The sequence below is a fragment of the Papio anubis genome, chromosome 12 (genome assembly GCF_008728515.1).
Source record: "Papio anubis isolate 15944 chromosome 12, Panubis1.0, whole genome shotgun sequence".
In the NCBI taxonomy this organism is placed as follows: Eukaryota; Metazoa; Chordata; class Mammalia; order Primates; family Cercopithecidae; genus Papio; species Papio anubis.
The window spans coordinates 45,731,744-45,758,321 of record NC_044987.1 but is presented as its reverse complement, the minus strand read 5'-3'; the positions used below and the strand labels follow the sequence as shown (position 1 = coordinate 45,758,321).

The 26,578-nt window shown below is 36.4% G+C and overlaps 1 protein-coding gene across 6 annotated transcripts in view; it reads right to left on the bottom strand.

Moving 5' to 3' along the window:
* Positions 1–5,971: 5,971 nt before the first annotated feature.
* GRM5 (glutamate metabotropic receptor 5) overlaps positions 5,972–26,578 on the bottom strand; it is a 573,536-nt gene continuing 552,929 nt past the window's right edge. For all 6 annotated transcript variants that reach the window (XM_017948834.3, XM_017948839.3, XM_017948836.2 and 3 more), the window contains one exon: positions 5,972–11,657. In XM_017948834.3, the coding sequence (XP_017804323.1) occupies positions 10,745–11,657 (913 nt within the window). In that variant the 3' untranslated portion in view covers positions 5,972–10,744. The remainder of the gene's footprint in view (positions 11,658–26,578) is intronic.

The following is a 26,578-nucleotide window of genomic DNA, read 5'->3' as shown; positions in this document are numbered from 1 at the left end:
ACAAAGATAGATCTCATGTTAAATGTTCTTACCACAATAAAAAAAAAAAAGTTAAAATGTATATTTATACTACCTTAATGGCATTAAGGTTTTAGAATAACTGAAATTTTTGGTAACAATTATCTAAGTATGACAGTTTTTTCAACTTATAAAAGAAAAAAGATGGACAGAAGGGGGCTTACCTGAATGAAAGGGGCTCCAGAACTGAAGAAGTCTCTTCACCAAAGTCATATATAATATAGTTTATATTCTTCTAACATTTCTTTTTTTTCTGTCTCTCCAGTTTTAAGTATTTTTATTCAAACATGAGGCCTTTGCCAGAGTATCTCCCTTTTTTTTTGTAATTGAGTATTCTTTATGTATTTTCATTACTTACTAAGCAGAAATAATTTCATTTACTTTTTCATTTAATCTAATTTGGTTGTAAATGGCTATATCAACTGATTTCTTATATTTATTTCTGATATTTGTTGCAACAATATGAGTGATTAGTATTTTTTGTGTGTGTTTCAATTGTTAGGGAAAGATACATATATACACAAGAATATAAGCAGCAATAATTAATTTTGCATGGGAATATTGTCACTTGTGTTTTATGTTTTATATTTTAAATATTTTATTAGTTAGAGCTAAACATCTAACACTGCTACTATTACCACTACTACTACCACAACTAGTGCTATTACTACTAAAGCAGCTAGCATTCAAAAAACATACTGTATATTCCATGCTATGCTAGACACTTCATAGAATTTTATCTAAAAGGTTAAATACTTACTGAATAGTAATAAGTTAAAGTGGGGTTATGTCCTAGTTTATTCAAAAGAGTCCATATATAAGCAGTTTTCCCAGGTAAATCTGTTTTTGAAATATCACTAGCATTTTATTTAACTCTCAAAAATGACCTGTTTTGGACAAAGCTTACATATTCACTTTAGAAATTGTGCATATATGACATACTTCTTTTACACCTGATTTAATGGGAATTATTCTAATATTTTGTTGCTAGTATTATATTTTCTATAGGTTTCTGAATTTTTTCTACCTTCAGAAAATTTTCTTTTATTTTTAGTTGCTAATTTATTTTGTTTTAATCAGAGATTAGTGTAGGATTTTATCAAATGTTTTTGTTATATATTACATTTTATTTTTAATATGTTAATGGAGTAAGCCATATTAGTAGATTTTTCTAGTTTTGAATAAAACTTACAATCTAAGGGCAAAATATACTCCTTTTAAAGTATTTAATAGTTTGTTAGGTTTTATAGTGTTATATATAAATATTTAGTATTTTTAAAAATAATGATATATATTTGATCAAATGAAATTTGATTTAATGAGATTTGACTATAATTTCCTTGTATTTCTGTCTTTGTCTGATTTGTGTACCAAAGTTATGAAAGCCTCATGAATAAGCTATAAATATTTCTATATGTTTTCATCTTCTATATTTATATGTTATGGTGTAATTTACCTGTAAAACATTTAGGCTTATATTTTTTAGAGTAAGATATTTTATATTCTCTTTTACAATATTCTATCATTATGGTCCAGGTTGTTTTTTTACTTTTATTTCAGTTTGGTAATTATATTTTTTAAGAATAATATTAATCTTACCTGTATTTTCAAATGTATTAGCATAAAGTTCTACTTAGAAATTTGATATGTCTATATTTCTATGTATATATTTTTTATTACTAATTTTGTTTGTGTTTTCTTTTACTCAGTTAGATTTGATGACTGTTAACATGTGGGTCTTTTCAAATAGATGACTTTTTCAAAAATTGTGTCAAATTTTTTTTTTCCCTTCCAAATCTATTGAGGTACTTGTATATTTTCATGTGATAAATAACATCAATAATTTTTCTCACACTGAACTATTATTACTGAGCCTTAATTGTGTTTGGACACTATTTCATTTTGTTTTAGTTTTTATAATGTTTATCTCAGAAGACCAAAATTGTTTGCCCTAATTTTATTTCCATCAAAAGTGGAGGAGAGCTATCATGGTTACTTGGGTCTAACCTTTTTAATTTTTTTTATTATATTTTAAGTTCTGGGGTACATGTGCAGAACGTGCAGGTTTGTTACATAGGTATACACGGGCCATGGTGGTTTGCTGCACCTATCAACCCATCATCTACATTAGGTGTTACTCCTAATGCTATCCCTCTCCTAGTCCCTCACCTCCTGACAGGCCCTGGTGTGTGATGTTTCCCTCCCTCCGTCAATGTGATCTCATTATTCAGCTTCCACTTATGAGTGTGTTTGGATTTCTGTTCTTGTGATAGTTTGCTGAGAATGATGGTTTCCAGTGTCATCTATATCCTTGCAAAGGACATGAACTCATCCTTTTTATGGCTGCATAATATTCCATGGTGTATATGTGCCACATTTTCTTTATCCAGTCGATGCCTTTGGTTTTAATGGTTACTTTTAATTTTTTAAAATGTTTGCTTGTATTATTTTGATTTGTTCAATATGAATTATTTGTATTGTATTTACTTTTTATTATTTATTTTACAACATCTTCAGTTGAATGTTTAATTTGTTTTCAGTCTTCTTAAAAACATACATTTATGATAAAACATTTTTTGAGTACTCTTTGGCCGTTCTACAGATTTTAATATACAGAATTGTCACCGATGTTCATTTATAAACAGGATGTGATTTTAGTTAAGGTTTTCTCTTCATTCAAGAAAGCTATCTTTAAAGAGAGATTGTAAGTGAACATATTTCTTTTGGATAACTTTTGTTTTAAATTTAAGATTTCTTATCTTTTAGTCAGTGAATGTAGCCTGTTTAATTTTTGTTTCCTGGAATTTGTTTAAATTTTCTTTCAGGTTTAATCCAAGGTTAATATTTATGAATATTTTAATGATGATAAAGAGAATGTCTGTCCTCTGTTAATAGGAACAAACCTCTAAGTAGATTTGTTTGATTATTCTTGCTATTTGTGTTACTTAATTACATAGATTTTTTTTTTCTTTTGGTTTCTTGGTGTATTTGCAAGTTAAATATATTAAAGTGAGTCATTGTGATTGTGGATTTTTTTTTTCCTCTTGTGTTTCCAATAATCTTCGTTTTATAGGTTTTGAAGCCCTATTTTTAAGCACATATAGGTTCATCACTGTTTTATCTTCTGTGTAGATTTTTATCAATTTTAAATATTTCTTTTAATCCTTTTAATGGCTTTTATTTTGAATTATTTCTTATTGGACATTAATATTCTTACAACTGCCTTTGTTTATCATTTGCTCCTTTAAATGCTTTGTATAGATCAGAAATGGTTAACTGATAGTGCTGGTTCAGCAAATACCATCACTTAAGAACATGGTTGCATTATTCTTTTTCTGAGTGCTTCTTAACTTTCTTTAATTTATTTGGTCATTTAAGTCTGTTTGTTGGCCCTGTGGTCATCACTCACATGTTTCTTGCACCCCTGACCTGTGCTTTGTCAATCAGAAATGGTTGTAAATGGTTGTATCTTAGTCTTATTCTTTAGGAATTGACTTTTGTGTATGTCTTTTTCTTTCATTCTTTCTAATTTTGTTGTTGTTGTTGTTGTTGTTGTTGCTTTTGAGACAGAGTTACATGATCTCAGCTCAGCTAAGTTTTGTAATTAATGTAGAGGCAGGGTTTCACTATGTGGCCGAGGCTGAACTTGAATTTCTGGGCTCAAGTAATCTGCCTGCCTTGGCCTCCCAAAGTGCTGGGATTAATAGGGATGAGTCACCCGACCAACTTTGGTGCTTTTTGTTATAGCTAGACAAAGAATACAAAAACATTTCCACTGGCTTCTTTCATACAGGCTGGATAGAACTAGCTAGGATGTTCTCCTAATTTTGTTGCTAAGTTGTCTCGGGTTATTAAAGTGGGTACTTGTCTTCCCAAAACAAGATCTTTTTTTCTCTGTATACATTTAGATTGTTTCATGACTCTTTGAAGAATAAGATGAATTACTAGGGATGATGGGATTTAAGCTCTTCAGAAAATATGTGATAGAGAGTACCACACACATGGGGAAGTAAAGGGCTAAAGTCATTATCTTAAATACGCAAGAGTAGAAATGCATTTATGTGGTATGTGTTATAGATGTGTTCATGTAGTTTTGCTCTTATGTTTTTAAATTAGAAAGAGTTTCTAAAAGTAGCTTCTGGATAATATGCTGATAGACTTCTACTGCTTTTGGAATACATTTCACTGGTTAGGCAACATCTATTAATGCTGTATCTCACATATTGCTTCATCTGAGGATGTTGAAGTTAAGGAAACTACCCAGCGTTTTGAACCAAAATGAAATAACATAAATTGTAAAAGAAATCCCTCAGCTTGACCCATTAAAGTAAAGTAAATGTGCTGACAGAGGTCTAAGAAATCAAAAAATGGGAAGAGAATGAATAATAAAATTGAGCAAGACTTCCGATGGTTCAATAAAATGGCTCCTGAAGATAATGTTGTAACTCTGTCAATCTGTGTTTACTTCTCTAAAGGCCTAAGGAGATCATCATGGAAATGGCAATGAATTTTGAAAACTAAAAGAAAAAGTGTATATAAATTATAACTTTTATATCATAACATTTCCAAAATACTTCTCATGAAACTCTACTCTGAGGAGACAGCTTCATTAGCAAAGGTAATGGATATTGGAATACTATAAATTGGTAAGTTCTGAAGTGAAGATAGCCATTTAACTTGGAGTTATTACATTTTTCAAACTTTTAAGACTCTAATAACTTTTATGAATCATCTATTACTATTCAGCAGTTCAGAAAAGCCAATTTTATGTGGTTTTCATGGACATATAATTTGTATAATTTATAATATAACATCTATCTCATAGAAATCTGATAGTATGAAAATTTTTATTTTTTACGTCAGTGAATAAAAATACAAGCTATACATAAATAAGCCAAAGTATCTGATATGTATATCGCATAGCTATCCTGTAAATAGATCATAACTCAAAGAGACTTATGTCCTGGCAAAAAGAAATGTCTTTGTTCTGGTGTAACAGTAATTTAAAATATTTATTCTAGTGGAGGTTCAGTGTTCCTGGAAACTTTTGGTTCAGGATTCTAAGAATGACTGGAGAAGATGAGTTTAAACATTCTCCTCATAGAACTTATTTACTAACATAATAACCTAAAATTAATAAACAAAGTGAGATATAATAATTGATTCTAAATTTCAAAATACTGTGAGAGAAAATGTAAATACTAAGCTTTTGCTTAAGGAGATAATTTCATTAATATAATTCTGCCTATCTATTTATTTACCTACCTATCTGCCTAGCTATCATACAAAGTAAATATTTGAAAATTGTTTATGTTCTAAAACTGATAATTCATGTATAGCATAACCAAAAACTTGGCCAACATTCAGCAGAAATTATAACAGAGGGAAAGCATTCTGTCTGTGGTGTTCAATATCAATTTGCTAAGTTGTCCTTGATAGGCAATTCCAAGGTTGCATATGAGTTCAAACCTCAACAGGTTTCCTCCAGGATATATGCTTTAAGTTGTGTGGAACTTGTTAAGCTCCACAAATAACATTGATATAACAAATTTAAGCTTCCTGCTGAATATTAACTGTATATTAAATACTACATTGCCACTAATAATAGCTACTATTGAGCATTTATCAGGAATGTTGAAATGATAGAAACTTCACAGGTTATTGTAACTCAGTTCTGCATTTAAAGAGGAGCAAGTTGTAGAGAAATCAGAGTGATTTATCCAAAGTCAGTTGCTGACAGGGTAAGAGATCTTGGCTTTTAATTCAATGCTATTTCTATTGCATCTGCTGGTTTTAAATGGCCTTCCATAATTTGATGGAGTCTGATAAGGCTGTTCTGATTTTTAGAAGGCAATTTCCTATACCTGGTTTGTAAATGTCACTTCATCCTCAATTTTATATGAACATATTACCATTCATATCACTTTAGAATAAAAGATACTGAAGGGAAGAGTCTGACAGAACAGATAAAATGGTTTTCTTTGTTAAGATCAAACATGTTTTGTATAATAATATATGTATCTACATATGTATATCTTTCATTATGGATTTAATACAATGTCAGAAGCATAGAGCAAATATATTTTTAAATATACCTTGTTTTTCTCTTCCATACATCAAACATCTACTTTATATTCTGCTGTTAGTTTTTCACTAATTTGTGTCCAGGGAATGTATATTTGCTTAAGAATCAGTCAAAGGAAAAAGTTTTTTTTTTCTGGAAAAATTATGTAATATGCACATACATATACACACAAACACACATATACACAGAGACACACATGTAGATGGACTCAAAAGTCAAATGTCTATATAAATGTGTGTTTGTAGACACACATCTATACACACACAAATAATCTATTTTATCTCTGTGATGTTACCTCTATCAACACAGATAATTATGAAACTATTTCTATAATTTGTATGTCTAGACAAATAATGCATATTTCCTACATTCCTTTTTTTTAAAAAAGTAGTTCTTTATGTAACAGTTGTTTGTAGATGTCTTTGGGGACAACATCTCTGGTTAATTAGTGGTTGGTTTATATTTTCATTTAAATCTATAGTCCACTGCTGACTTTGTAAACCCCATAATTCCAATGTATAGATCATCCAGTATTCAAGATTAATGAGTATCATGGCTCTTTTCATCTTAGAAAACACTATTAAGACAACATTCTAAACATTTGAGGGGAATAATCTTAAAATCATATTACAGTTTTTTTAATGTTTTTTGAAAAGTAACTGACTTCACAAACACCAAGTACAACATGATTTAGACAACTGAGAAACAGGCAAGTATATTTTGAAGTGCTAAAATAAAACATATTTATACAAGTACAAAGCAAAACAATGCTGATAAAAATGTTAAACTTTATGAAAAAAAATCATTTGCAATTCACATCAAAATAATTTAACATTCTCTATTATTTTAATAGTACAAGCTGCCACAACAGAGAAAGAACAGATACACGCACACAATTTTAAAACCAAATCAGTTATAAGTGCAGAAAAAAGTAAGTACAAGCACTTTTAGCCCACACAAATCTTTTAGGATTGGCACCATCTTTCTAAAACATCTATAATCTATATAGATTTCTAATTACAACACCATCAGCAGCTGCCATTGATTTCTAGAAATACACACAATATACATAGTATATTTGTTCACATTGGGAAGATCAGTGAAATTCAACCAACTATTTTATACATGCCTCATTCTTCAATAGACAGTAGAGACTCTCCCAGGCCTCAGACCCTCTTCAAAGTGAATTCTGATTTATCTTTATGCTTTCACTGATCTGTATTTTTTCACAGTATAAAATTGTAAATGGTAACTATAGAGATTCTGACAGCTTGAGGGTTATTAATAAGCTGTTGCTAAATGTGAACTCATATAATACCTTTGAAGTCTCCAAAACATGTACATTTTACTGGGAGACTAGCATAGGAAATGCTTTTGTTTTTTGTTATTCTTAAAAAGAGCATTTAATTCCTGGCTTGGAAGTCACAGAACTGCAGCAGAGCCATTATACAATTCATTTACAGTCAGAAATAGCTCCTAGTCTTCCTGATCACTTGCTGGTAACAGCAGTAGTTTGGGAAAGATAGTTACTTTCAAGGATTAGCACATTTGGGGATTTGCTTTTTTTCCTTGCTTCAGTCAAATCTGTTAAAATTTTTCTTTCCATACTCCCTTTCTGTTCCCCATCCCTAGCCTGGAAAGACGGTTCTTCCCAATGCAGATATGTTCTTCTTAGGCTGTCCCCACTCCTTTCCCAAAATAGAAGGACGAATGGACTGATTAGATTAGTCAGTATAACTTGGTTAAACCACATCTTCTTCTTTCCATCCTGGGACATATCTCTCCTTTAGGGTCACTTTGCTGAGCCTTAGCATATCCCCTTCCTTTTAGTCATGCTGGTCCCGACTGAATTATCACTGGGCACCAGGAACAGATTGTTTTGAAGGAAATTCAATGAGAATGTACCCAAATGAATTGTGAAGTTCATATCCTATAGCCCTAGAATGAATATTCAGTTCTCTTTGTACTGTAGAGTTATTACTTGGAACCTGGTATTAGAATTGGCAAAGAGACAGAGTTAGCATCATTCCAAAATAAAAGATCTCAATAATGCATTACTAATAATCTGATGTCCAATATACAATGTAGTCAATGAAGTGGCAAAAGTTGTAGAAATACAGAGAAAAATATATCTTGTTTTCTTCTAATTGGATAAATCATTTTTATTATTACAGTTGATTATGATAGCATGTGGAATTATCAGATGGCAATTTACTTGCATTAAATTTAATTTCAAATGAAGTTTTTTTGTAAGGTAGTGTACTTTTTAAGAGCCATGTTACTAAAACATAGAAAATGAATTTGACCATGAACAAAGTTTAAACATGTTCTTCTATTGGTCTAGAGTGAAACGTATTGTACTTGAGAATAAAATGAAAATCAACATAAGGATTTTATGAAACAAATTTTAAAATGTAGAGCATATCGGGAAAGGTTTTTAATCCATAAGAAGTCAAGATAGGAATCCTCAGGTGAATGCCATCGTTTTTATGAGGATCCAAAGGGTATTAATACTTCAAAAGATTTCCATTTGTTTTTCAGGTAGAGGCAGACATTTGCTTTTAATGAAACTATGAAACTTAGCTGGATTTCACTTACATTTTAAAAGCCTCGTTATAATATTTGGGATCAGGGTGCTGTGATGATGTTATTTTCAAATCTAGCATGGGAGGTTTGATTTCTTGTAAATTAATACTTTAGTACATGAATGTTAGCTTTTAATGTTTTGTATTGGGAGGTTTGACTTAAAGTTGCAAGTAAGAACAAATAGCAGAAAAGAAAATTCAAGCACAATATTTATTAGAATGTTTTAAAGTGAAGAATGATAAATTATGCCAATGGACTGACTTCTATTTCTCAGTTTAGTTTCTTTTAAGTAGATGTGAAATAAAAAAAAAATTACTTACCAAAATAAGGATATTGAGCTAAAAGAAAAAGTTTTATTTATTTTTCTCTCTGCCAAAATATACTTCTGCCTCACAGCATATATTTTTCATAAGGCTATCTTAAGTATAAGGCTGGGTCAACTGAACTTTGAATTTATAGGACACCTCCTCCATTTATTACTATCCTTATTTAAAAATCAAAACATTTGGTACCTGAGGATAGCTGCAATGGGAGGAAGAAAGAGATGACAGTGGATTCAGGTCTTGAACTATGAATTCTACCTATTTGAGACTATCAAAGCACACTTGTTTCTATTATACCTCTAAATCTCTTTTCTGCAGTTTTAAAAAGTGACAGTATGAAGTGCACAAAATAATATGAATCATTATTTAAAAAAAGAAAATAAGAATTGCTTTGCCTCTTTTTGGAATGGCTAAGAAAGACTGTGTGGTTAATATTCATTAAGGTTCCTCTTTTTTAGTATTTTGTATTGCTTTGAAAAATCTACATTTGTCATAGTTCATAGCTGCCCTGTTTAAGCAGCCAAGAATAGTTAAAATCACTGCTCACTGGCATAACTAAATCTCCACTAAGCTGACTTGACACAGTTTAAAATTTTCAGTGTATTAAGATTGTGTTAATCCTTTCAACAACAGTCTCTCAAATCGTGACAATGTCTTCATGGGGTCTATGGACCACTCTTCCAGTGGTGGGACTCAAAAAGAACAAAGGAGCTCTTTGTGCATCAGGTTCTCAAAATAAAGGAATGAAGAAGCCCCAATGCATATTTTAATATTTTAGTTGGCAATGCAAACGGAACAGCATTCCTAAAGAGGAGTGGCCATGTTTCTTGAAAGAGATAGCCAGGCTGGAGCTCAAGAATGATTATAAAGAGAATTTCCAGCTACAATGCACCCCAGTGAGGGAATTACAAAACAGTATTCCAGAAAATATTTTTTTGCTACTCCAGTATTGATTGGCAACATGGTGAAATAGTCAAGAAATCTTCCACTGGTTTTCTTGGTTAATGGAGGTGAATCTGAAATAAGTAGGTGGAATCCCCGATGCAGGCTTTTGGAAGAGTATTTCACAACCCAATTGGAGAGGAAAATCTCTGGTAGAAGCCCTACGTAGTACATTAGCGCAGCACTCACTATCCAGTCGTGTGTTATGCATGGGACACATTCACAACGCCTCAGTAAATACTGGACCCAAGTTACTGCTTTTCAAGGTCTTTACAGGAAAGAAAAAACAAAAAGAAAGAAAAAAGAAAGAGAAAAGTTGATGTTTTGGTCCCAGATTTTGAGTTTGTTAGAAAATGTACATTCATGTTTGGTGAATCAAAGACTCTTCTGGGAAAAGAATTAAAGTAAACAAATAAAACTTTTTACAGTTGCTTATTAACTATGCTCTTCACCCTCCGTTACGCTGTTTCACACGCACTGCTTTCCTAGAGCAAAGCACTTGGTATGGAACTGTTTGAACAGACGCCTTGTCAGCCCTCAAAGATATCAGCCATGTTTCTTAAAAGCCCATGTTTTCTAAGGCCACTAGAAGAAAATCTGCCAAAAGATTTGTCGTCGGTGTCTTCGTCGGTTGTCGTGAGATAGCACTATGGATCTCGTGTTTCCATCAAGGGGTGCACTTGGCATCTTCCCCCTGGGCCGTAACCAGGCGACTATGCTTGCCACTGTGTGTGTGAACACGGGGGGGCTCTGCTCCGCACGCGCAGGCCGGTGCGCTTTCCAGGGACATTCACAACGACGAGGAGCTCTGAGTGTAATCTCTTATGATAAGAGTGTCATATTTGGGAGACGACGGGATACAGAGGGCCGACTCCGACACTGGCGAGTTGGGGGTTGTGCTCCCCGAGTCCACCGAGTCCCTGAAGGGGGACGGCGGGGTGAGAGCCACCAACTCCTCCAGGTCTGGCTTGGCGGCCGCAGCCTCGGGCCCCGCTGCCGGGCTCTCCCGGGCCGCGTCCCCAGCCGCCTGAGCCCCCGCCGCGGGCTGCGCGCCGCCTGTGACCTCGATGGCTGGCAGAGGCTGGATTTCGGCGAAGGTCGTCATGGTTGTGGGCAGCTGGATCTCTTTGGGGATCAGGTACGACGAGCAGAGCGGGGCGCCCACGCCGGGGCTGGGGGCCGCGGTGGACAGCATCATGGAGTTGAGCTCGCTGATGTTGGCCGTGAAGCGGGTGACCACACTGCTGATCTGCTCCATGAGGGAGCCCTGCGACGAGCTGCTGCGCGCAGCGGGCTCCGAATGCAGCGACGGCACGTCGTCGTCCGTGCGGCTGGCCGAGCCCGCGCGGTGGCTCAGCGTGCTGATGGGCGATGGTGAGCGCGGCCGCGTGGGCGCCGGGAAGTGCTCCTCGGTCTCGGCCACATCATACAGCCCCTTGGGGCTGGCGTCTGGGGGCTCGGGCCCGCCAGGGCCGGCGCCTGCGCAGCCCGCACCGCCCGTGGCCCCCATCCCCCCCGCGCTCCCGCCTGCGCCAGCGCCCGCGCCCAGGCCGCGGCTCTCCGTGCTCTTGGGGAAGGGCTTGATGACTGCCGTTTGGTTGGGATTTTCTTTCTTGTTGATGTGGATGGACAGGCGCTGCCACAGGTGCTGACCCCGGCTGCTCTTCTCGTTCTGGGCCCACGTGACAGATTTTCCATTGGAGCTGAGGAGAGAAGGGAGAGGAAAGGTGACTCAGCGAGGTGTCCAAGGGGCTTGGATGCCGCTTCCCCAATGGTGGTTGCTCATAGGCCCCGAACTGGGGAGGACTTTTCTCATTCTTTCAGGAAACACAGCGTCAAAAAGACATCACGGAAAGAGACCTTGGAAGTGGCTTTCATTTGCTCATTTTGAGTTAAAGGCTGCTTTCTGTATCAGGCCTTCAGTTTATCATTATCATGAAAATGTGTCAAAGGGGATGCTTGTCCCCTTTGGATGAAGGAGTGTTTATTAGGATTTTGCGGGAGTTCTGAGCCCACCTGTGAGTGCAGCAGCACACAGATGGAAGGGCTTGCAATGTCCCGGCTGTGTGCAGAAGTGCCTGGTACAGGACAGGGGCTTCCTAGAGTTAGTGACCTCAAAGGGAAACATTACCACAAGGACCCAAACTCACCAACAATCATCAGAGAGGAGGGAAGGGGTAAGAGAGTCAGGGATTACAAGGAGGTAGGCAGTGGTTCCAGTTCAGCCTTTATTCTGGAGGTTGGTGTATATATAACTAGGGTTTCCTGTCTGAACCCCTAATTTTGAACATAGTTTTACTTAGGTTGCCTTACCTGCTGGAAAATAAAAATTTAATGAACACACGTTTCTAATGAGAACTTCTTTACTTCATAGAAATTCACCTCACAAATTTATTTTGAGTTCTATACTTGAATAACAGTTCAATGAGAGTGCTGTATAATGCCTTCGGCACTTAGCAGAGCGATCTCGAATTAGGATCCTAGTGAATATTGTGGGACTGACAAGTTTTTTAAAGGCCTTTCTCCTTCTTTCACCTTTGTGCTTCCACACAAAGGGTCTGAAAGCCACACTCAAGATCTGATTGGTACCTCAGCCTCAGTGCCCTAGTACTCTCCTTACCACTAAAAGCTGACACAGTAACTTCTGAAGCTGCAGACCTTGATTCAGGAACTTTACAAAGGTCAGAGAATGTGGCCTGACACTCAATAATTTATTTTTTAGTTTTTATTTTTTAGACGGAGTTTTGCTCTTGTTGCCCAGGCTGAAGTGCAGTGGCACCATCTCAGCTCACTGCAACCTTGGCCTCCTGGATTCAAGCGAATCTCCTGCCTCAGCCTCCCAAGTAGCAGGGATTATAGGCATGCACCACCATGCCCAGCTAATTTTGTACTTTCAGTAGAGACCGGGTTTCACCATGTTGGTAAGACTGTTCTAGAACTCCTGACCTCAAGTGATCAACCTGCTTTGGCCTCCTAAAGTGATGGGATTACAGTCGTGAGCCACTGCGCCTGGTCAGGAATGTTATATGAGGAGATTCTGGTGTAGTTTCCCATCACAAAGTAATCCAAGATCTCTGTTACTAGGGGGTCTGGTATTGTCAGTCAAGACAGCTCTGTTCTAGGGGCTGTGACCAACAGAGAGCCTTGAGCAGCCTGACAACAAAAGAAGTTGAAAACTGCAGTTTTATCATCATAGCCTATGCTTATTAAACTAAATTCTGCATAAGACTCACCTATGGCATTTGTCAAAGATATAAGATGTGACCCCAGGAGAGTCTGATTGTCTGGATTGGCTTCCACGGACCTATGCTTTTGACAAGCACTCTGTTCTTCTGCTCCCGAAGTATTTCTGAAGCACTTTGTTTCTCAGATTCTTTCAGAAACTGAGAAACTCTGGCAGAAAGCCATCCTTTTTTTCTAGATCCCCATCGCTCCCCTTGGTCCCCCTTACTGGAGGGCTGGCTTGCCTTTGAGGGGCCGGGGCCTGTACCTCATTTGGAATCCACCAGCCTTGAGGCTGCCTGACTGGCCCTGCAGAATCTACTCTGTCTGAGAAACCCACTCCCTTGGTAACAGTCTGACATTACTGCAGCTCCTTTAATGACATGCTTTTTGCCTCTTTCCACACTGCTTCCCATTTCTTTTTTTTTTTTTTTTTTTTTTTTTGTTGTTGTATTTTTTTTAGTAGAGACGGGGTTTCACCGTGTTAGCCAGGATGGTCTCGATCTCCTGACCTCGTGATCCGCCCGTCTCGGCCTCCCAAAGTGCTGGGATTACAGGCTTGAGCCACCGCGCCCGGCCTGCTTCCCATTTCTTTATCTGTTCCTTTCTACTTCATGGTCTTTCTTTCTCCGCTCTTTCCTGTGAAATTTCTTTCCATGTAATCTATCCAATGTATTGTAGTCTCATGTCCTTCAGAATCTAGGAATATGAGCTACTTCCATCCTACCCTGCCCTTCCTGGAAAAGATAAATGAATCGTTTCCAGGTTTGGAGGTTGCTGTGCATCCACAGTAGCAGAGGGGGCATTGCCGAACAGTTGGCGTTCCTTTCTAGTAGTTTCGGGGTTTATTTTTCAATTTTGCATTAGCCTGACTTGCATGTATTACATTTCTTTTTCCCAGGTGTCTACTAACTTCTGGAACATGGCAGAGAAGAAATGGGCCAGTTTATGTATAGGATTTGATTGGGAGGATGGTTGCCAACTACACCCTTTCTCCTAACAGAAGGATAAGACACAGGTGTTTCGAAAGGTACAATTATTCTTCCAGGTCACTAAGTCCCCTTTTAATACAAAGCATGGGCTTGAAATCAGAAGACTAGCTGGATTTATTCCACCAACTTTTACCCTAGGGACACTCTTGCTCCTAGTACAGAGAGGTTTTGCAAACACTAGCTTTTAAAGGGTTTTTTTTTTTTTTTTTTTTTCTCTCTCTCGAATGCCTTTAGTTGAACATGATGGAACATAACTTTGGGTGTTAGCAGTAACAGTCTTTGGAATCACCTGTAGCTATGACCCAAAACATGATAGCATGTTGCAAAACCTCTAGGTGAGTGTGTGATGAGGGAACCATCCTAATTAACCAATTCTGTACAAAGTATTGACATCTTTTTCCTGGCCGTGCCTTTGCTTACAGTGCCCATGGCCATAAGGGAGAAAGAGCACCAGACCATCTGAATAACAGTGAAAGTGGACACAGGAAACACCAGACAACCAGAGAAATGGAGTCCAAATGTGAGTACTTCATTTCATTCTTTTGAACATGAAAGATTTTTTTTTCTCTGAAGTAAATAAGAATTCTTAAGAAACAAACAAAAACTCCCTACTCATGACATTATTCTGTTTATTAGTAGAATGTACATTCCATGAAGACACAGATCTTATCTATCTTGTTCAGTGACACTCAGCATGATCTTAATAAGCATTTGAAGGATGAATAGGATTTTTTAGTTAACAGGGCCACTGTGGGGTGTCTTGGAAGCTGCAATAGAATAGAGATCCTAAAATCCGGTTCTTATTCTGGTTCTGCCATCCTGGATATTTGGAAAGGAATAATCTTTTTAAGCCTCAGTGAGAAGCAGACAGTGTCTCATTTAGTTAAGGTTGTTTTGAGATGAAGTGAGACAATGTAGGTGAAAAAAGCTGGTAAAGAGAAGGTGTCTAAGGATGTTCAGGTTTTGTATTTTATGTGAATACAACATTTCAGAAAATAAAAGGTATACTCAATGCCATTTTGAACCCTGGTTTAAGGAACAGAGAATTCAGTGCAAAATAAAATATTTGGTAAGCCATAAAACCTTTCAGGTTCTTTTTCTTTTACCTGACCAACTGTAATAAATATTGGAGTTCCATGATCCGTGGCCTCTTTTCACACCCTAACTGTCTCCGTGGGTGATCACCTCTACCCCATTAAATTCCAAATTAACCTTCTTCCTCAAATGCTTTTGCATTGCGCTACATCCTCTCTTCCTTTTTGCTTAAGCGTATCCTCTTGTTTTCTTATTTTATTTTACCTTAATTGTCTTGTCTTAAAGAAAGCTTTCCTGACCTTGCTAGGCTAGATTCCTATGGTCCCTGCATTCAGGCATATAATAACTCTTTGCTATATGTCTATCTCACCTGCTTGGTGGGACATTATGAAGGCACAGACAGAGGGTTTGTTCTTTCCTATATGCCCAGTAGTACCCATGCATTGTTTAGAACATGGTAAGTGCTCAGTAATATTCTTGGGCCAATACTTGAGTAGATAAAATACAATTCATTTTTAAAATTTATACTGAATTGTTTTTCTGTTAGAATTAAGTTTTTAAAATAATTCAATGTTAATGAAACTATTTTGCCTTATGGATCTATTTTTACTTCTTATATACCTCCCTTTAATCAATAGTACTCAATATCTACATATTTAAAATTTTCATTAAATATGAAAATACAAAGCTTGATATCTGCCATGAAAATCGCAAAATAATTACTTCTTTAGAACTCATATCTGTCTTAGTGAAATTGCTCAGTGGTGAAATCTTATCGAGGCAGTAGTGACAGTGGAAAAGAGAAAGGACCCAGATTCTCAGTCTAGGATCTGACTCAGAATGATGTTGAGCAATTCACTTGCCACCTTTGAGCTTCTTTCTTTATTGGGAAAAAAAAAAAAAAAAAGAATAGAAAGAAAGAAACTGCCCACCTTGCATGATGTCTGGGAAAAAACAAAAGGATAATACATATGAGGGTACTTTATAGAGCATAGCCCTTCTGCAAATGTGAGGGGTTATTCATTAACATTAAATCTTCTATTTGGTTGAACTAAGATGATGTATTTATCGTTTAGGCTGAGATTTTTTTTCAGCATCCATATTATATGTTTGTCCTTAGGGACTGAAGTAAGAAAAATGAAAGGAAACTTTTCTTTACCCGTTTATGGCACGTCACCTTCCCTCACTGAATATTTTAGACCTTAGAAAAGAAGAGGGAAAGAAGAATGGAGGAGAAAGGGACAAGATGAAATGATCTGCCACATCTGAGGAGGGGGCCAAAAGTAACTTCTTGCTCTCTTCCAGGCACCATTTAACCCTTTTGCAATATATAATATGATGTCATCTAATGTTCTCTCTGTTATAATTATTTGTTCTTTATTTCTGAAAAACAAAAAGCATATCAAAAATGTTATTTCAGGATTAAGTTTTTTGTTTATTTGTTTCATTAGTTTTTGTTTACATTTTGGGTCTGCCAAAATGGCACTTTCTATCTCTATTCTCAGAGGTTTATTTTTCCTCTTTTTCCCTTCCATATCAGACACTTAGCAAATTTATTCATTTTCAAGCAGGCTCTGAATGTCATGTCAGTGACCTCACCCAGTTTTCTATTCCTCTGCTCAAATCTGCAGATATTACAGTATTCTGCCATGGCACACCATCATTAGGAAGCAAACATTAATAAGGGGACAAAAGAGTTTGACCATCAAAAAAGTCTATGGAATTTATAATTCAATACAGGAATACAATGTTAATGTACTCACAAGTGTGACAAAAATGAGGATGGAAAGGAATGTACTGATATGAAAACTACTGTGGAAAAAAAGACTTTTGGGTTTTTCTTATCAGGATTAGAAGAATTCAGAGAAAAAGTTGTTCACTAAGGAAAGAAGTTTCAAGGAAGGATTTGCAAATAAAGTGGGTATTAACGAGGCCTTAAAGTTTGGGGATGTTAAAATAGCATGGATAAGTGAATCTCAATTAATATATGTATTGCATATATGGAAAGGAAAGTAATTCTACATGCCTAATCCCATGAAACTCCTCCAACAGCCCTAAGTGACGTGGATTTTCACTTCTCTCTTAAGTAGCAGTGGTTGCATGTTTCCATGATAATTCCCCCAGATAATCTCTCTTACCAGGCATTTAATCCCTAATAAATTCCTGGTGGGAGGAGAATCACTCAATCCTCTCTTAACTAGTCTTTGGTTTAACAGCAACAGGAAGCCTTTTCAGAAGCTACATGTTCTTTCACGGTGGGTTATTAAAGTGCTTAATGGTACTAGTACAGTTGCTACTTCCCCTGAGTCCTCCTAAAGAACAAGCACCTTAACAAAGGAGAACATGACACGGGAGCTTGTGCCAAGCATTGGAATTGTGTTGAGTCATCACAGATATTTCCTTCTCAAATCGAACTATTTATTTTGATCCGCAATTCTGTTACCTGGACTCAGCCTCAAAACTAAACTACTCTGACTGGTATTAGTTGGTAAAGTCATACAAAATTATAGCTAGATAGGAGGAATGATCTCTGGTGTTCTACAGCACTGTAGGGTGAATATAGTTAACTGTAATTTATTATATATTTTCAAGAAGCTAGAAGAAAGGATTTTGAATGTTCACAACACAAAGAAATGATAAATGTTTGTGGTCATCACTATGCTAATTACCCTGATTTTGTTATTACACTTGGGATACATGTAAGGAAACATTCCGTATCCTATCGATGTGTACAATTATTAAGTGTCAACTAAAAAAATAAAAAATCCCACTAAACCGCTCTTCATTCTGACATTTAAGTTCTAGGTCTTAGCTGAGATGCTTTAACAAAGATTAGAAAGAATTTTAGATTTTTGTACTTTTCTTTCAAAACAGGAAACAATTTTTCCAACAATTACTATAAAGCTCAATTATAATAGTAAATAGAGAACAAAACCAGACACAGCTGTTTTGTGTCTAGAAGCTGCTGCAGTCAGGAAGACTTTGTGGAGGAATTCAGCTTCATTTAAACCTTTTGAATAAAACATGGAATTGGGATTGGTGGCAAAGAGGAGGAGAATCCTGGAATGATAATAGTTTCCATTTTAACAGAACTTTTCAGCTCACAAGGTGTTTTCACCTATGTCATCATATTTTACCTTCATAACAGCTGTCTAGGGTAGCGTTTATCAAATAGTATTTTTAATTACTTATTTACAAGTCTGTTCCCACACTAAACCTGGAGCATTCCAAGGGCAGATGCTACATGTATCTCCTGTGCTTAATATGGTGTATAGTACAGAGTAGTGCAGAGGAGTGTTAGTGAAATAAAGTGAACTATATGATCTTGAATGTTTGAGACAGACAGGTATTATTAACCTTCACTGTAGATATGAGAAAGGAGGCTTATGGAACTTAACTAAGTAGCCCAAGTCAAAGTAAATGGCAGGACAGTGCCCCAAATCAGACGCCAAATCCAGAGTCATTCCCATTGTCTCTGTGCTGAGTGCCAAGATACACATATGAACCAAGGGGCTAACAAGACATACCCTTGTGGAGCATCCAAGAAGGCAATGCCCCAGGTTTTGCCCATAAAATAACCTGATAAATTCTAAAGCTCTGCATCAAGAATGCTGAGATAAATCCTGAGGGACTGTAAGATAAAAGTTGTCCCAGGATGTTTAGAATGGTTTCTGGGAAAATAATTTCTGTTTAGGCAAAAGATTCCTTTCTGTCATAGAGCACCCCAGCTGAAGCTTGTGACTTAAATCTGATGTATGAAGGGTATGTTAGTTATGAGGCTTGAATCCTGGGTGCAGATTCACCACCAATATGTTTATTGTCTGGTGAAGTCTCTTGGTTTAAGAAGGAAGTTTCTTGGTTATCATGTTTTTTTTTTTTTTTTTTTTTTTTTAATTGGATAAAATGGACACATGCCACAGATATAAGTCACTAATATCAGTCAGTTCTAGTCCCATTTCCTGTGAAATTCTTGGGATGCTGAGCACTATATCTTTGCACTATTAAAACAAATTTAAATCTACCATGGACACCATTATTTTGCTTAGTGTCAATCTTCTTGGTTCCTCACAGACAATAGGAATCTTTCCTTTCTCTGGACCCTTAGGAAATTAATTGGGTACACAAACATACAGCTATTCCTGATTAATATTTACTTTTTTCTTACAATTGTAATATATTGGCTTCTGTATAGACACACACACACACACACACACACACACATACGTTTCTGATCCCCTCATTTAAATTCTTTTAATCTTTAAAAATATCTGTGCATATGTGTTGTCATATACATGCTATTAAATTGACTACAAAATTGAGGATTAGAGAGATTCAAAGAACTTGTGTGCATAAAAGTCGAAAATACTTAAGGTATAAACATCTTGGTAAAGCCAAGATTTTTGATAAGCTACTGATTGTAGGAGAATGGAAGACAGTGTGTGTAAAAGTATAGTGTGCTTTGAAGGCATGTGAGACACAGTGGCAAAAAAAGTTTTTAAAAATGATTAATAATAAATAATGTTTGTGTTGAAGAATCAATTCAAACTAACTCATTAAACATGAGATTAGATAAAATGATTAATTTAAAATTTCAGAGCACTCAGCTTTGCTGAGTTACTTGCGTCTACATTTCAATATTACCATTATACATAATGGGAATATGCCAATAAGATTAGTTGGACACAATTCCAAGATTTTATCCATATGTTTAGGTGAGACTAAATGTAGAAAGTGTCCCTTAAAATTCACTTCCCTTTCTAGAGCATACAAGTTTGTACTTGATGACTACATGTCAGGCTGTTCCCATTTTGGTTTGGCATTTTCCATTAGAAATGATTTTGATTTCCTTTTTCCTTTTTTACAGAAAATCATAAGCTAGCAAATCTATTGTTTCAAATAAAATATATGCATATATGTTGTATATAACTACTGAATTATCTACAAAAACTATACATTTGTGCATAAATGTGTGCATATAGATATGTGTGTGTAAATATATGTCTATTTACAAAATGTTTTTCACAGGCAAGGACAGCAGCCTCACACAAGGTTTTGACCAGCTCCTCCTTTTATCCAGTAAAAAGAGTATTAGATAAGAAGAGAATTGAGCAGAAACTGAGATGAGAGAATCATAGAATTCAAGTATTCCTGTTACATTTACGTATTACATTTTTTACAGGCTAAGAACAGAGACTGTTCAATTTAATAATATAAATGTAGAATATGTTCAATTTAATATAAAAATAGAACATACTCTGAGTAGTTAGTGATTCTTTCAGAAAAATAAGCAAAGATAATTAGAAATCTGGTTAATATTTGTGGTACTTAATAAGGCTAGTAAATTTCTATTCCAGTCACCAAACATTAGCTAATTCTTTTAGTTTTTGCTGGTCTTATAGGGATTTATCTGGGAAAATGCTTATAATAAGATTTCAAGGATTATTATAAGGTACTCCTCATACATAATTTTCATGCTATGTTTTTTGATTAATTTTTTTATAAAATGGCAAATGGTATAGAAACTAAGAATGACAATAGATGGTTCATGAATAAATGGTTTCAGGGTCAAGTAAGTTAAATTAAACTAATTTCTGATGAATTTGTCAACTTTTTGTGTAGCTATTCACTGAGAAGTTCCAAGAAGGGCATACGTGCATATGTGTTGACTCCATTATTGTTAGCCATAACTTCGTCCCTGCTTCCCTCCAATCCTGACCACCATCCAAATCTTGGCCTTATTTTTGGTACCACAGATTTAAAATGTTAATGTAGACTATTGCTCTTTCAGGTTCCATCAGAGTGAGTTTTATTTCTTTATTAAGATTGTCATTTCCTTTAGGGTGGAGATTATTTTATACTTCCCCAAACTCCCCATGGTCCCTAAAACAATGCTACCTACATACACAAAAATTATCCGGGCACTTTTATTAAGTGATTGATTGAATCAATAGACTCCTCACACTGTTGAGTACTGAAGATGTAAAAGTGAACAATACATTTTTGTTTTGTGGCCTTAAAAACCTCAAGTTTAATGAGAAGACACAGGCAACCGGATAGTATACAATATCAGATGGAAGTTGGGTAGAGTTTAGCTAGACTAAGACTTTTAAAAACGTCAAGGAAGAATGGACATTAGAGTTGGGTTTTGAAACCTGAGTAGGTTTGCTTGGTAGAGCAGGAATGGGAGTTCCTTCTCCCTGGAAGAAGATGGATAGAAAGAGAAATGAAGGATAATTCAGATAGAAACACAGCATGTCTTAAGTCTTAAGATGTGCTGTTGTAGAAAATAGTCAGCATGTTTGGAGAATTGTATGATATCTGGGATGTCTGGAAAGGAGAACATATGTACAGAAACAGAAGGAATAATGATCACATAGTTAGGTTAGGGTTAGTTTATGAAGAACCTTGTATTCTGAGTGCATGAGTTTGTATTTTTTTCCTGCGTGGCTGATAACATGGTGATTTTAGTGTGTGGACTGCAGAATCAGACTGAGTTGGGCTCTAATATGGGCTTTACCAATTTTTTTTATAAAAAAGATTAAATGAGCAATCATGCAGATAAAGCCTTTGACATAGTGTCTCATGTATCTAAGTACTCAATAAAAGTTGGCTGCTTTTCTAGGTAAACATGGGAGAACATGAATTTTAAAACAGGGAAATTATATCATTGAATTTATTCTTTTGTTATCATTAGATTTTGTTTTACTTACTTTTCCAGAATTGATTTTTGAGCAAACAACCGTGGTGGCAGGGTAGAGAAAGACAAGACAAAATAGTAAATACATAAAAAACAACCTTTCTAAACTGGGTGGCCTTGGATAGTAAAAGCACATGCTAACATTTATTGAAAGCCTATTGTGTGTCAGGCAATATGCTAAGTGTTGTACTTATATAATTCCCTTTGATTTTCACAGCATCATCGTAAGATACGTGCTATATTATAATCCGAAGTTTATAGAAAATGGAGATTAAAGAGTTGAAATGGCACTTTGAGGTCACACACTGGTTAGTGCCAGAACCAGTTTATTGAAGTTCCTTTGATTTTATATTTTTCATGAGATTGCTCTACTATGCATGTTATTTTATTTGCCTGATCCTTATTTTCCTGTGTGTAGCATGGAAAGAAAAAAATTATACCTTCTTTATATGTTCTTGGGAGAACTTAATGCAGACCCTCCATGAAGGGACTTAATATATAGAGTGTGTGATACATGGTAATCATAGCAGTGTTACTAATTCTTCCTCTTATTATTTTTTAGAATATGTTAGAATAGTAATATGGAATTGACTTTGGAGATAAATAAAGTGAAGATTATTATAGAAATTATAATCTATTCTCAAAAACCAGCTGGCTTCTATTGTCTGTACTGGAAAGGCAGAATCTTTCTCTTATCTATGGATTTTAAATTATATAACTATATGCCTTATACTTTCTGAATACTCACATTGGATCTGTTATTATGTGTTATTCTATTACTTCTGTTTGTACGGGTTTAAACTATAGCGTAAGATAAGAAATGGGGACTTAATCTGAGGCATAAACTCTCCTGTGTTACAGGGGTTTTATATTGCATTGTAGTTATCTGTTTTTCTGACTGTTTCTCAATACACTGCAGATTTTCAAGGGCATTAGTCATATCTTGGTCATCCATTTATCTCTAGAGTCTTTTGAGTGTTTGGTTCATAATAGGTGCTTAATGAATGAGCTTTACCTGGAGGAAGAAATAGTTGAATGAATGAAAGGCAATACTAACACAAGACATTATATTTGGGGCTATCTGAGGTCCTACTCATTTAACAAGGACTATTATGACATGACTATTACCAAATTCTCTAAGGCTTTATTAAACATTTATACTTACTAAAATTAGATGCTGCATATCACAGGTGAAAAATCAGTGACTCGATTAAAAGTTAATAGTTCACGTAGCTTATATCACAAAAGAGTAATGATAATAATTCTCTCTTTGTTCAAAGAAAACCCCACACCAACCTCCTTCCTTCCAGCACTGGAGTGGGACTAGAGATCTGTGGATTTCATTTGACTGAGGGAGCCCTTCCTCAAAGAGAGAGTAGGAGGCTCAGAATGTTTTCGAGTCCTACATGTGCTACAACATGAGCACATCAGAAAGCAGATTCCAGCCGGGAGTGGTGGCTCATGCCTGTAATCCCAGCATTTTGAGAGGCCTAGGTGGGTGGATCACAAGGTCAGGAGTTCGAGACCAGCCTGGCCAACATAGTGAAACCCCGTCTCTACTAAAAATACAAAAAATTAGCCAGGTGTAGTGGTGGGCACCTGTAATCCTAGCTACTCAGGAGTCTGAGGCAGGAGACTCACTTGAACCTGGGAGGCAGAAGTTGCAGTGAGCCAAGATTACACCATTGCACACCAGCCTGGGTGACACTGCAGACTCTGTCTTTAAAAAAAAAAAAAAAAAAAAAAAAAAAGCAAGTAAGCAGATTCCAAGTACTCCAATGCCATGCCCCTGCTGAGACAGAATATGATAACATTCAGTGTTGAGGTTTCAGTCATTCCTGAGGCTGGACCATCTTGCTAGGAACTCACACGGTAACAGGGTTTAGATAATTTCAGTTCTTAGAGCCACCTCCCTGTTTAGGACTCTCTTTCACTTCTCCTGCAATCAGGAGGATTCTGCTCTGAATCACACTTAGACTGTCCACTGTGAAAATATGAAAAGATGACAAGTTATACTATATTCAGACATAAAGATAAAATAACCTCTTCACATAAAGGGAAAACAGCAGTATATTTCGGGAAGCTAGTGTGCTATGGTTTCATATTATATTCTCATTCCTTTCCCAGCATGAGGGTTGAGGGAGGAGGGCAGAAGTAAGGGAGCATCTGTCTAAGGCCCTGCTAATGTTACAGATCAGAAAATAGTGCTTTGCTCTGCTTCAACTGTAAACATTGTGAACTGCTTTCTTTCCCCACCAGGCAACTTGGCTCCTAGATAATCATCTTAGGCATGAATTCATGGAGTACTGTCCATTCTACAGCTTCATTATAGAAAACAGGCAAATGAGATGCAGAGTGACACTCTTGGTTTTCTGTGGTTGTTTGAGCTCCCCTTAACCCCTCCCTGGAACTAGTTATTCAATCATGGCACAGAAGAGTCCCAGATGTTTGCAGAGTAAATGTGATGCTTGGCTTTGACTCCTGGAAGCAATAGGGGGTGGAGTAGGGATGAATTACAAAGAAAGACTTTATTAGTTGACACTAAAAGTACCTATAAAAGTCTCAAGTACATAGAGTTAACCTTTCTCCAGCCCTTCCATTCAATTCCTGAGTAAGCAAATTTGGATTAACTACTCCAACCCCTTACTTAGAAACTGTTTCCATCACAGTTATCTCCTCTCTGACATCTTTTTTCTTAATGTTCATTTTAAACTTATTTCTCCTGGATAAATATTATGTGTGTGCAGGCATGTGTGTCTGTATTTATGTGAACAAATGTGAAGCTGGAAAAAAAGATACCAAGACCTTGTGAATTTTGGCCTCTCTTTTCATATGTCTCTAGGCCTTTTCTACTCCCTAAGGGAAAGCTTAAGCATGACAGGTCTTTCCTCTCTTCTCTCTCTCTCTCTCTCTCTCTCTCTCTCTCTGTGTGTGTGTGTGTGTGTGTGTGTCAGTTTTTATATGGTGCTAAAGAAATGCGAAGAAAGAGATATTAGGAAGGGAAGATCATTTGTTCCCAATTAACTCTGTTCATCTGTGTGGCTGAGGTGGATGATCTAACACAATCATATTTATTGTTGCATGCATTATTCCCCTCTGCTCCACCAGGATATATCAATGTAATAAGCCTTTCAATTACCTTAGCTATATCCAAACAAGAGAGGAAACAAAAATTAAATGATATTTTGCTGTTGTAGAGAAACTCAGACCATTCTTGCTGGAGATTCATCAAGTGACTACCTTTGTAAATCTGGACCTGACCCAAGGAAGCCTGGTGTGTTTATCTGGGATCTCCTACTCTCTGTGCACTACCCTCTCTGTCCCTTTCCCCTCATTCTCAATCAAGACAGCCTTGAGCAAATCTAATTTCTGGGATGATCATATCTAAAGCTCAAGTATTGACTAAACACTGCTAAAAGTATCGCATGGTATAATTGAGACCAAATGCTTGCCACAAACAGCTCCATGTCATCTCCTACATGAATGGATTACTCTAAAATATCAGTTCATGCACTGGCTTCATTGAGATGACCTAGGAAACTTGTTACATGACAGATTCCTAAGTTGTATTGCCCAATATTTTGCCTCAGTCTGTTTGATAGTCAGCTAAGTTTGCCAGGTTTGGGAACTCTAGTTTTAGACCTCAAATTAGAAGGCACTCTAGGAAGAGCCCTTGAGCACTCATTTGGTGAAGTCACTTTCACCTTGTCCGGCTTACTATGGTGCCGTCTGCCTAATTTTCAAGGATAGGAATTATGCTACTTTGTTATATCTAAGTGGAATGAAAATAGGAACCCCAATAGCATTCTGTTGAGTCACTCCCACAAAATGATCCTCTGAGATTCATTTTGCAGATGCACTGAGATCCAAAGATAGCTATATAAAGGGATTGTGGGCATATGGCCATCAGATACACCAATGTGCACACATATATGCCTACGCATGTACACACACTATCATTGCGTTGTCTCTGAGAGTCATAGACAAAGTTGGTCAAGCCCTTGGCCAGGGCTATTATGAATGATTGCTCAGACTGTATGCTGAACAGTTCTGGGCACCATTTTCATAGACTGCAAGGTGAATAGTCCTCCAGCAGTTGTGCAATATGGTGGGCCTTGGAAAAATTTAGTCATTATTTTGAAAACAGGAAGGAGCCCACCACTGAGGAAGCAAACACAATGTTTGTGGTGAAATTTCAACAAGATTATCTTCTTGTTATGTAGTTAGGTCTCACGCTCTGCTCTCAGCACATGCACACGCATATGCACACACTCTACTTATTGGATTTTTTCCTTTTCTCTAATCCAGGATGATATGCAAAAGTTTTCCTTCCATACCTCTACACCACAGATGGATTGGGAAATGTCACAACAAATTAGAAGTGAAGAGTTAAGTCATGGCAAGTGACTCCTCAACTCAAGGCTCCTTCAACATTCTGGAACTGTTTAATGTCAATCTTGACTGTCTTTGTCTCCAGGGCCCTTTTCTTTTTTCTTTTTCTTTTACTTTTTTCTTTCTTTCTTTCTTTTTTTTTTTTTTTTTGAGACATAGTTTTTTCACTCTTGTTGCCCAGGCAGGAGTGCAATAGCGCGATATCAACTCACTGCAACCTCTGCCTCCCGGGTTCAAGCAGTCCTCTGGACTCAGTCTCCTGAATAGCTGGAATTACAAGCATGTG